At 34.4% G+C, this 12,785-nt stretch overlaps 2 protein-coding genes across 3 annotated transcripts in view; both read right to left on the bottom strand.

Annotated features, from left to right (window-relative positions):
* Positions 1–12,785, bottom strand: part of zgc:101731 (SNARE_SNAP25N and SNARE_SNAP23C domain-containing protein) — a 51,421-nt gene that overhangs the window by 6,810 nt on the left and 31,826 nt on the right. The window contains exons 2-4 of one of the 2 annotated variants that reach the window (XM_067366257.1): positions 12,589–12,702; positions 2,603–2,686; positions 1,823–1,864 (exon numbers count right to left, since the gene is read on the bottom strand). In XM_067366257.1, the coding sequence (XP_067222358.1) occupies positions 1,823–1,864; positions 2,603–2,674 (114 nt within the window). In that variant the 5' untranslated portion in view covers positions 2,675–2,686; positions 12,589–12,702. Of the gene's footprint in view, positions 1–1,822; positions 1,865–2,602; positions 2,698–12,588; positions 12,703–12,785 lie in introns of those variants that run through there. The other variant, XM_067366258.1, reaches the window with a different exon arrangement.
* Positions 5,460–11,422, bottom strand: capns1b (calpain, small subunit 1 b). Its single transcript, XM_067366259.1, has 11 exons — positions 11,271–11,422; positions 10,482–10,545; positions 10,350–10,380; positions 10,086–10,178; positions 8,688–8,745; positions 8,535–8,599; positions 8,358–8,426; positions 6,512–6,590; positions 6,201–6,317; positions 6,064–6,122; positions 5,460–5,948 (listed from the first exon to the last, which is right to left on the bottom strand). The coding sequence occupies exons 2-11, from the start codon at positions 10,526–10,528 to the stop codon at positions 5,922–5,924; spliced, it is 645 nt and encodes a 214-aa protein (XP_067222360.1). The 5' UTR covers positions 10,529–10,545; positions 11,271–11,422; the 3' UTR covers positions 5,460–5,921.

Below are 12,785 nucleotides of genomic sequence, written 5' to 3'. Positions count from 1 at the left end.
TGCTATGAGCGAGAGATGAGGAGGAGCGCTAAAGTAAGACTCTGCCCTCTATTCAGAATTCCGTTTCACTTGGAAATACATCACAACACTGGAGAAAAGACGTTTGCAACTTCCAGTTCACGTGGACTTTAATAATCACAGTCCTATCCCTATTCTTTTGCACCGTCCGTTGAGGTAAAGACCACATGTCCCAAGATTCCACGCTCAAACTTGGCCTCATCAAGCCTTTGTTTTGAATAGGCCTCTAGCGACCTCTAGCGGACAGAATTCTTACATACTGCACCTTTAACATTAATCTTTCACCATAAACATTATATAACATTTAATTTTAGCATTTACTCTCCCTTTTGGTTGCTATAGGCAAAGCATGCTGGGAAATAGAAATGCCAACCCAGTTTCAGTTAAACTTAAGTTTGTCTAAATAAGTTCATAAAGAAATAAGTTCATATATTTTAAAATATATCAGTTATATATCAGAAAAGGAAAGTGCTAAATACTCACAAAAGTTAATTTGACTGAAATAATTTGTTTAATTTAAATTTGTCCTGCTCAAACCAATTCATTATTTTGAGCATTAGCATTTACAGTATATTTTATATATATATATATATATATATATATATATATATATATATATATATATATATATATATATATATATATATATATATATATATATATATATAAATATACTGTAAATGCTAATGCTCAAAATAATGAATATATACATTATTTTACAATATATACATATATGTTGACATTGACATGTTTTTGATAGTGCCTTTGTTGTATGATTTTCAGTTTGTGCACAGGAGCCAATTTAAGAGAAGGGCTGCTTAACACTAAAGAATAACCAGGTGGTCACATGGTTCCTCCACGTGACTTCTTAAAGTTATATTTTACATTAGTGTTTTATGAAAGAATGAAAGATTTTATGATTGTTTAAACAGTGGGGTAAATGTGGAGAACATGAATTTAGTATTTAAAGGATTAGTTCACTTTCAAATTAAAATTTCCTGATAATTTACTCACCCCCATGTCATCCAAGATGTTCATGTCTTTCTTCAGTCAAAAAGAAGTGAAGGTTTTTGATGAAAACATTCCAGGATTAAAGTTTGAACTAATTGTTATATACTTGCACTGGCATATTGTATATGACAATTTAGTTCAAACTTTGACCTGTGGAGGGCAGTAATACACTTAGCAGTGTCTACACTGCTGGAATTCTAATGGAGAAGAAGAGAGCTAGTTCAAGATGAGCATTTATAGTTAAAACGTTTATAATTTTTATTTATTTTTATTTTTTTAAAATGAGTGATAGTTTCTCTAGAAAAGACCCTTATTCCTTGTCTGGGATCACTGTAAACTGTAATTTTGACCTTCAACTGTTTGGGCTCCATTGAAGTCCATTATATGGAGAAAAATCCTGGAATGTTTTCATCAAAAACCTTAATTTCTTTTCGACTGAAGAGAGAAGGACATGAACATCTTGGATGACATGAGGGTGAGTAAATTATCAGGAAATTAATTTGAAAGTGAACTAATCCTTTAAAAAAAACAACTGTTATTTATTATCAGCAATATTGCAGAATTGTAAATATTTCTTATTCATTACACATTTCTTTGTTTTAAAACTGCGTTATTGTAGTATAATTACTACCTAGTTATTTAGATTTTTTTTTTTTTTTTTTGGTACATCAAGCTAAATAAAAATAAGAAATGTTCACTATCACCTTGACATCAACAATTGTTGATGACCACAAGATGCAGTCAATTTAATTGAGACATATTATGCATGCTTTTATGAATAATAATCACTCACCTCCTCCAACAGAAGCTTCATGTTTCTGGTGATCTCAAGGGACTGTCAGAGATAAAAAATTTCAAAATACAATGTTGACTAAAAAGAACATATTTAAAACACAGTTCAGCAAGTTTATTAAATGTGACTCTATGGAGTACTCAATTCTGATTAGTCAGTCAGATTGTACTGAAAATGGCTTGAAAGGGACTTTATGGTATTTTAATATCACTGTAATGTTGTTGCATTGTTCGACTTATTGCTAGGCATATTGTTTTTTATATTGTATTAGACTTTTTTATTAGCGGGAGGACAATAATATAGGCCTACAGGTAGAATTACAAAACGATTTGAAATAAACGCTTGTAATAAACGCTCTGCATTGGGGCCCAGAACCGTGTTGGGTTTATTTTGCCTTAAAGACTGGCAGACTCTAGCCTACATTATCCATTACATAACACCCAGTGGAAAATCTGGTGATGAATAATGGCTTCATTTATGTTTTACCTCACTATGTCACAATGGGAATCATAATAATTCTGCACTCTGCAGGTGCATATATAATGTGTTTAGCGTCAGCATCCTGGTTGCTCTGTACCATGGGAATAATTGAGACCTGTAGTAACCTTAACATAGAAACACGGAAAATGTTTGATGTCATCACTGTAGGCCTGTTGATGAGCAGTTGTGCAGCCTCATCAAAACAGAACAGCAGAACAAACACCATCAGATGAAGAGCCACACAAATCAATGCAAATCAATGTAGAAGTTTGCTACTTTAATCAATTTTGTTAGCATTACCTCATCTGTCACCTGATTGGCCCTCTTCTGCAGCTCCTCCACTTCAGATGTCATGGTGGAGTCGGCAGCCATCCTAGCTGAGTACTGCAGCAGGGGGGAGGACAGGTCGAGGGATGCGGTTATTCTTAGAGCAAAGGCTTTATAAGCTCAGCATGCCTCAGATTGACAGCAATAATTGGTCTGGTACAACGGAGAAGAAACGGCACAGCATAAAATCAGACCCCCCCCGTGCAAAACTATCATTTATTAATTGCTAGGTGCATCTCAGAATGTATCACGAGCATTAGGGTGGAAAATTATATATCTCGACAAACCTTAAACAGTGGGAGCTTACGCTGTTTAGAGGGTGTTTAAGTTGTCACAAAGTCTTGCGCACCTTTATTTTGTGACTATAAAGAAAAACAGCGGTAGGCATTTGAAACAAAGCAACGAGGCTTGTTTGCTGCATAAGTTACTTTGAGACATCTTCATGAAACATGTTCATGTGCGATGGTAAATAATCTGAAATATGAACATGAACCAAAGACGTGTCATGGAAGTATGAAGACATGGTCAAAATGTTCCAAAAATCGAACCGATCTTGAAAAGTGTAAGGATGTTTATGTTTTTAAGGGCTTCACAAATTATTAAAATTTTTTAACAGCTTCTCTCACACACACCACACCATAACACACAATCCTTCAAAGTTTTAATTAGTACATCATAAACTTATTTATAGTTCCCCATTATGATATTAATGGGGAAAAACATTTATAAAATCTCCCTGCACACCACTCAACACATATAATTCTGATTTATACTATATGTTTATACGGTTCACCAAAGGAATATACAGATGTATGGCTTGCAAGAAACATTTGATCATGTGGAATAAAAAATCATAGCATATGTGTATCTGAAATGGAATAGGAAAAGAAGCCTTCATATAACCTTAAGAAACTACATGCTAAAAAATGTTGGGTTAAAAACAACCCAGCAATTTGGTTGTTTTAACCTAGCAGTTGGGTTAAATGTTAGTTTTATTTAACTCAACTATTGTTTAAAAATTACTGTACTGCTTACCTACAATGAACCCAAATTATGTTGGAAATTAGCATTTACTAATATGTTTAATAAATGAACATTTATCAATAAGTTTAATGAATAATAAAAAAACAATAAACATTAAATAAATCGTTTATTAATAAATGTTCACCTTTTTATTATTATTGTTACCTCTAGTAATTATTTGTCTGATTTTTAATTTCCAACCTTTGGGTTAATTTTAAGCCAGCCATACAGTCATTTTTAAACAATAGTTGGGTTAAATAAAACTTCTCAGCATGTTGGGCAAACATTTAACCCAATCGCTGGGTTTGTACATTTTCAACCCAACTTGTGTTGTTTTTAACCAAATGTAATTTTATGGCATAAGAAAACCACTGATACTGTAAATGAAGATTGTTAGATTAGATGCAAGTTATATGCATCAGCCTAAACTGAGTGGAATTTATTGCGTATTTGGTCACACTTTAGATTAGGGTCCAATTCTCACTATTAAATAAACTTGATAAACTCCTAATTATTGCTTATTAATAGTTAGTAAGGCTGTTAATTTTAGGAATTGGGTAGGAATAAGGGATGTAGAATAAGTAGTAATAAACAGTCAATATCCTACTAATATGCATGCTAAGCAACTAGTTAATAGTGAGAACTGGACCCTAAACTAAAGTGTTACCTTTCATTTTAATTAGGTCATTTATGATGGGTTTTATTGATGTTTATTTCTTTAATGTTTTTCATTATTGACCATAATCTACAAACAATTTACTGTTATTTGATACAGTACCAAGAAGCCAGAACAAACCAATATTGTTTTATCAATAATATTTAAGACTTATCAAATGAAAAGAACAAAATGTATTCAACTTAGTGCATTTCCTGAAGCACAGCAACTCACTGTATAATTTACTGGACTGGTTTGCCCGTGGGTTTTAAACCACAGGTGGACATGGACTTAATGAGGGGATTTCATGTGTTCATTGACGAGAGACTGCTGTCCAAACGCAAACGACACTAAATCAAAGCAGATTTTATCTTCAAAATTTGCTTGAAATTGTTTACACATGAACTCCGGCAAGAAGAGCAAAATAGTAAAAGCAACATTTCGCCTTATGAGCAGTAACAACATTGAATAATAAGGTAAAGATTAGATTTATACTTTCTATAACATATATTTATATATCGTAATTTAGCTACATTATGCATAATATTTCATCTATGTACTGTTGTTGTCTCTGTGTACTGGAAGCTTCTTGTCACCAAAACAAATTCCTTGTGTGTGCATATATACAATTCTGTGATGGTTATGTGATTATTTGCCTTCACATCTATTAAATTGAAACATTTTTTACATCATACCAAGTAATCATATCAGAATAAACTGTAGGCATCCTAATGCAACATTAAAGCCTACCATTAACAGATGCCAAAATTATCTAAAAGTTTATTTTTCAAGTAGACGTTTAAAAAATAATGCAACTCACCGTATGACAGCAGACACACGCTTAAGCTTTATTTCCCCTGAGGATGGCGGAAAGACAAACCCCGTTTTGTTCAGCTATACTCGCGCTCAACACCTGTGTTTGCTCATTGATCTGATTTCAGCATCATCTACTCAGCGCGAGCAGACAGTTGTCTTCATCCCAGGTAACTCTGAGGCCACGCCCCCGTTGTGAAGACGATTGGCTGTCGTTGTATTCTCTTGTTCTGGGCATTTTAATTGGCTGTTGTTACTGTCAGTCATTTTCTACTTGATGTGGGTAGATTGCGTTGCTCAGAGCAACCGGTGTTTGTTCATGTAATGAGTGGAGATCTGCTTTTGTATGTTGAGAACAAATAACCTTTATTTGTACATCAGCTTAATAACTCCTCAAAAATGACAGCTGATTCATATAGTCAGTAATTAAATAATAATGGCTCTGGAATGTTGTTAAAAGCTATTATCTAAAACATATTAACGGTTTTAATCTTTGGTTGAATGCACTTTGTAAAACTATGAAGCTTCAGTCATGGAATAAATGTAAAGGGCACAACTGGCATGGAATAAAATACGGAAATGTGGCATAAACTTAACCTATAGAGACCACAATGCAAACACACCATCTAGCGTTGCAACAAAGCTGCCATCTAGTGTAGAGGCACCGTATGATCATGCTGTCTAGTTAACAATAAAACTAATAATTATGTCAGTTAATAAAACAAAGACATTTGGCAATGACAGGCCACAAAGAAGAACTGACTAACAGATATAATCATGGTGTAGAATATTCTTCTTCATTCAGGAGTACATAGTCAGCTGCAACCACTGTGAACGAGAAACAAAAGAGAGTTATATAGAAGCTAATTTAGCAGACTCATGGTGCGAGTCATAAAGTGTTGGTTTCTTGTGGTCTTCTTCAATGATAGTTCCCATACAGTACCTCTTGAATGTTGACTTTAATGGTCCCGTTGTTGTCGTTATCAAGTGTCTTGAAGGCACCTGTAAATAGCAAAACATTAGCAAGGCAAATCATGCTGAATCTAAAAATAAAGACTGCAAGATGTTCAGTCAACGTACGACACATGGCATCCAGGCGCACAAGACACCCAATGAAATTATCAAAATCCATGTTGCCCTTTTCGTCACTATATCGCCGGATGATCAGCTGGAAAAGCTGGTCATTGAGCGGGAACCCTAAAGGAGGGAACAAATTAGAAATTAAACCCAGCAAAACATATTCTATTCCACTCTGACTTGTTGAATATGAATTATGACTGGTAGATACTAGTATTTTTCCACAATATAAAAAAAAAAAAAAAAGCACATAGAGGACTTTAGCATGCCTATTAAAAAACAGTACTAATGTCAGTACTGACAACACTGCTCACCTGCTGCTTTGAAAGCTCCAGGCAGCTCATCAGACCCAATCACACCTGAGCGATCGGCATCATAAGCCTTGTAAATGCCCTGAATTTAACAAAAACAGGTTGCTCTGAAACATTTATGAAAGGAAATGTAAATCTGTTGGATGCACAAGCAAGGTAATAAATATACTAAGTCGTAACTCATTGTTAAAGCAATTAGAAAAGTTGACACTAAATGGTCCCCTGAATATAAAGTTTGTATAAGATAAAAAAGGGTCCCACTTTAAATAAAGTGTCTTTAACTACTATGTCCTAGCATTTATATTAATCATTTGATACAATCCACTTATTGTGTACATATACGTTTTTACATTGTACTTAAAAAAAAAAAAACAGTAATTACAACTATAATTATATTGGCTTGAGAAAGAAGATATTTTGAAGAATGTTGGTAACCAGACAGTTGACGGTAGCCATTCTTCAAAATGTCTTCTTTTAGCTCAACAGAAGAAAAAAATTCAAAGTTTTGGAACTACATAACGGTGAGTAAATAATGACAAAATTTTCATTTTGGGGTGAACTATCTCTAGCCTAGAACAACAACATGCTAAAACATGCTAGCCAATGTGCTAATTCATACAAGCAACATGTTAAAATGTACTATGTACTAATTGATGCTGGAAACATGCTAGCAATATGCTAAATCATGCTAGAGTTGTGCTAATTCATGCTAGGAACATGTAAGCAACATGTTCAAATTTGCTAGCAAAGTGTTAAATCATGTTGGAAACATGCTAAAAAACACCTTAGCAACCTATATATCTATCTCCTGATAAACTCTTACCTTCAAAACCTTCAAACTTCAAGCTTTTAAAACTTCTTCAAACTTTCTTGTCAGGCTTTCTCAAGCCAAAAATCTATCTAGTTTATTTCTGTGATTACATCTATAATTGCACTGTTGCAAAATAACAAAAATAACAAAAACTATGACTTTATTCAGCATTGTATTCCAGGTCTGTTGTCAATTCGCGTTCACGACTCCGCTGCTTCTTTCCTGTTTTACGACGGTTGGCTTATTGGTGCATTACCGCCCCCTTCTGCTCCGGAGTGTGGTTCACGACTCTGCAGTGACGCTGCTGACGTGTTATCTGGTGCAGCAGAGCTTTGTTTACAGTCTGAGGGAGACGCACGCTGTATTCAAGCTATTCTACATTGTTTGTATTTTGGTATTGCTATATTTTTTAAAATGGTGCATAAGTGTGCATGTCGCGGATGTCCTAATCGCCAAAAACAACCACGGCGACGTAAAAGTGCATTACCAACGCCGACAGATGAAAGGATTCAATGAAATCAATTCAATGAAAAGGATTCTGGAAGAGAAGACAATGCTGAATAAAGTCGTAGTTTTTGTTATTTTTGGACCAAAATGTATTTTCGATGCTTCAACAAATTCTAACTAACCCACTGATGTCACGTGGACTACTTTGATGATGTTTTTATTACCTTTCTGGACATGAACAGTCTACCGTACAAACACTTTCAATGGAGGGACAAAAAGCTCTCGGACTAAATCTAAAATATCTTAATTTGTGTTCCGAAGATGAACGGAGGTCTTACTGGTTTGGAACGACATAAGGGTGAGTCAATAATGACATCATTTTCATTTTTGGGTGAACTAACCCTTTAACTTCCCATGTCAATAGCAGGAAAAGTGTTTTGCAATACAACATGAACACAGTAACGTAAGTACATTGTACCTATCAATTTCTTATTTAAGATTTCTTATTTTACATATTTAAAGACACCTGATATAAAGTGTGACCCTATAAGGTTAAGTACAAAAAAAGTATAAAATGAACAGTATTTGTACCTGCCACCTCTTGATGTTATTCCAGAGATACTTGAATTCCTCAAATCCCAGTTTTCCAGTACTGTCACTCTGAGAGCAGATAGTTAAGGCAAAATTGATGTACCACATGTGCACTTACTCAAAAAATGCAATACGTCTGTTAACATTCTGTTAATAATTGATTGTATTGAGGGATACATCCATTACTGCAACCATGCTTCTGCAGGACTCAATAGTGAAACCATCTGTCCTCAGATCACCATCTAGAATTGAACATAAGGGATCATCTTATTTAGCACTTTTTACATAACGCCTCATTGTGTCATACATATATATGTTAAAGAAACTTACGTTTGGAGATAATCTTGTTAAGGATGTTCATCAGTTCATTAGGGCTTACCTCCATGTCCTGTGATGAGAGGAAATGAATAAAAATGTCAGAACAGCCACTCTCTTCTTTCAATTTAGGCAAGTTAAAACTATCTCACTTTTTAGAGACTAGTAATATCCAAAACAGAACAGAGACAAAACAAGAACTTGTATATAAAATTTATATTTTATATTTCAGCAGTTCTCAACCATGGGGCCACAAATTAACTTTAATTCGTTTGATTAATTATTTATTAAATATTATTAAGCGTAATAAAAATGCTAAAACACACACACAAAAAAAAAATCACGTTGTACACTGAAAACATTTATTTTTCCCCCTTTAGTAATTAATGTTTCTATTTAAAACATACATAATCTGAATCTTAAATCTGACAGAATCACAAAATGAATCATGTAATTTATTTAATGTCAACAGTTTCTATTAATAAAAGTTTGAAAAAAAGCTGTCTTGTCATAATTATTCTGATTATGCTGTTCGCATTGCTTCATGGGATTGTAGTTCTTTCTCCTCAATAAAGCCATTAAGTACACAGTCTTGAACCTTTGTCTTTTTGTCTGATTTTCAAAAACTATCAAATCAAAGTTTGTAGTGTTGTGATTCACCTTGAAGCTGATTGTCTTGGTAAATGGCTTATAACTTTTTATCAAAAACTTTTTTTAAATCCCTCTGGGAAAAATGAATGGAAAAAAATACTTCCGGAACCAACGCTGCTGAAAAAGTGGTCGGCCACTGATGCACTCTATTGTTATTGGAAAAAAAAAAAACTTGTGATTTTCTCTAACATTATGTTCTGATTGTAATTTTCCACTAGTGTAAAACTTTGGAGAGAGCTCCTGCATCTAATGAATCCAGTACTCCAGTAAAGCAGGCTTCGACGCCCCTCTGTGACTCACCACAAACCAAACCCATCAGGACAGCCTTCTTCACAATGGCAGGAATGTGAAAAAGAGGAAGAGTCAGTCATACTTCTTCCCCCTGGACTAGTTAAGCATGGTATAACCACACCCGTTTTGTTAGTAAACCTCGCTGAACACCATGTGAAAGCCATGCTGGGTGGAGCAAAGTGATGGAATGTAGGCAATGCCTTGATGTGGAAATTTCTGGTTTGAAACCAGAACGTCTAATGAATGTGTTTCTAATTTGTGAAACTATAGTCAGACCTTTATAGATCTTTGTATGCAGGTGCAGGGATCATTTGAGAAGTATGGGAGGATACAATAAGTGAATGAACCTGACTTAACTCAGACTGTGTTCACGTGATCTTATTAGAAAGAGAACACTCCAATGAAATGGACATTAAAAACAACATTGGAAAGAACAGATAAAAAGACTGAGGCCAGGACAGGTCTACTCACATCTCCTGCAAGTTGTTGAAATACTTTACGAAACTGCCTCTCCTCATCGGTTTCATTCTGGTTTGCATATGCGAGTGGTCTTTTGGGAGGAGGCTAAAAGAGCAGACAAGTTAAGTACTGTGAAAAGTGCATTCAACTTTTTCATGAGCCAAGGTAAAAAATCAATGGACCACTATATTTGACTTCCAGGATTCGCCAAAGTGCTTAATGACATGGCACAAACTATGAAAAAATATAAATGAATACATAAATATGCAAACTTACTGGGTCAGAAGGAACAAACTGGTCGATGTTGCTGTAAAGCAAGGAAAAGTCAAAATTATATCATTGATGAATTGTTGAAAATGTAGATGTTTTGCTTTGATCAAGCAGCAAAGTAGGAGAGTACAGGCTTACCTGACAACATCTACGAGTCCTTTAAGTAATTTTTGGGCCAAAAACATCTTGAGCACTTTGAACACTGCAAAGAAAATATAAAAAGGTATGATTAAACAAAGATGTTTAAGCAAGTTTAACTAAATACTGCAACAGATAAATAAACACATACCAATAGCTGTGACAGTCAGCTCACTACAAAACCCATTTATCATTATCTAATAGTAAAAATAACCGTATAGCCTATTTACCTTTGGCATCTATCGCTTTACTTCGGTAAAGTTGGTTTTATATTCGCACATTCGGACATCCGTATTCAATAGCCTTTGTCAGTCACACTACATTGGACATTCACAAGTAAATATGCCATTAAAACAATACTTGCCTATTTTGATCGATTGTGAAAAATGTTGTAAGTTGACAATCGTTGGTTGTCAATATAATGTCGCTGCTTAAAATTCGCAAACATTAATTTATTGCACATTTATTGGAAAGTCTGAATTTATCAGAAGTCCGAATGTGCAAATATAAAACCAACTTTACTTAAGTTATCGCTTTCTGAAGGTAAATCACTGAATAAACAAACCATTTCCTGCATTATGAATGTCAGTACTAACGTTACACAGGCCCAAGGAAATTTATATGAACACATGAATTGGTAACGCATTAGCTTCACGCAGCTATCTTTGTTTAACTACTGTAAAAATTGACTTTAAAGTTACAGTTTAGTAGGCCGTTGTGTTTTAATCCTGACGCACATCCGCAATTAGTAACGTTATCCATTTAAACTACTGTTAAATAGGAACTTACCAGAACAGAGACGCTGAAAAGGTCCAGCGGAAAGGTACAGAGAGAAGAGACGCGCTGCGCAGGTAAATAGAGCAGCAGTTTGCGAAAGGCGATCTGTTCTTGATGGATAGAGCAGCTCTCCACACCCAGTCCACTGATCTGTCAAACTCAAGGTCCTAAAACTAGCCAAGTTTCACGAACACACACGATGTATTTTCAAATAGATATGTTTTAAGCGCTCCCTAGTGTACAACTTTTGTATTACATTCTTGATGTTCTTAAGTATTTATAATGTGACTTTTCTTTTGCAATTTACATTTTTACAATTTAAATGAAAGAGAAAAAAAAGCAACAATATTCCGCTATTGTTGTCTTTATTTCTTACAAATGTTACCAACTAGCCAATGCATAAATGTTTCAGTAATTTTTATTAGAACTACAAAAGAATTGCAGTTTGAAATAGCAACAATCAAATAGTAGCCTACAAATACCAAATATATATTAACAATAAATAAATAAAAATCAACCAAAAAGCACAAAAAAGTTTTTTTTTTCAAGTGTTTTCAAGCTTTTGACTCAGAGAGTGTTTTCAGGTACTAGCTAAATGTGGTTTGTAATTACTGACCAAATATGTCCAGAAAATTTAATTATTTACAGATGTAAAAAAAAAAAAAAAAAAAAAAAAAAAAGAAAGAAAAAAGAAAGAAATATAAACCAGGGAACCATTCATGTTGGTGGTGCACTTAGTTATATTGTAGTATGAGACAGAAATTTATCAATGGAAATATAACAGTATGCTATAAACAAACTACAGCACACCATGGTCGCAGATCAACGTCACCACCACCAAGCTTCCTCAAACTTTATTTAGAAAACAACTTTATTTATAAACATGCTCGCTGATTATGATCTGCGCTGTGTATGAATACTTATCCACTTCATGAGAAATGCTGTCCAAATGTCCCGTTTTAAATGATGACGTCTAAAGTCCCCACCAAAGTTAGTAGTCCCTTTTAGCAATTTGTTAGCAACCGCCGATTTTAAGACACAGTAAAAGTTTAAAAAATCACAAGTGGGTTATAACTGGTGTGTTTTATGCCATAGATCAAAACCTGAAAGTATTTAGAGGCTTTGTTAACCACAGACCTTATTTCAGGCGATTTAGCAAAAACCCATTCAAAAAACCCATAGACTTTATGACGTTGGAACTGGAAGTCCTAAAATGCTAACTCGCTTCCGGGTTTTGCCTACAAAAATGCATCATCCCTGAGGCACTCTATATTCAATGTTTAAAGGGTTAGTTCAACCAAACGTGAAAAAAATGTCATTTATTACTCACCCTCAAGTCGTTCCACACCCGTAAGACCTTCGTTCATCTTCAGAACACAAATTAAGATATTTTTGATGAAATACGACGACTGAGTGATGCCTCAAACTCTCATCCATGAAGGTACTAAAAACATATTTGAAACCGTTCATGTGAGTTCAGTGGTTCTATCTTAATATTATAAAGCAACAAGAATATGTTGTGTGCAA

Source organism: Chanodichthys erythropterus, chromosome 17 (genome assembly GCF_024489055.1).
Source record: "Chanodichthys erythropterus isolate Z2021 chromosome 17, ASM2448905v1, whole genome shotgun sequence".
In the NCBI taxonomy this organism is placed as follows: Eukaryota; Metazoa; Chordata; class Actinopteri; order Cypriniformes; family Xenocyprididae; genus Chanodichthys; species Chanodichthys erythropterus.
The sequence above is the reverse complement of the archived record's forward strand: the minus strand, read 5'-3'. Positions and strand labels throughout refer to the sequence as shown.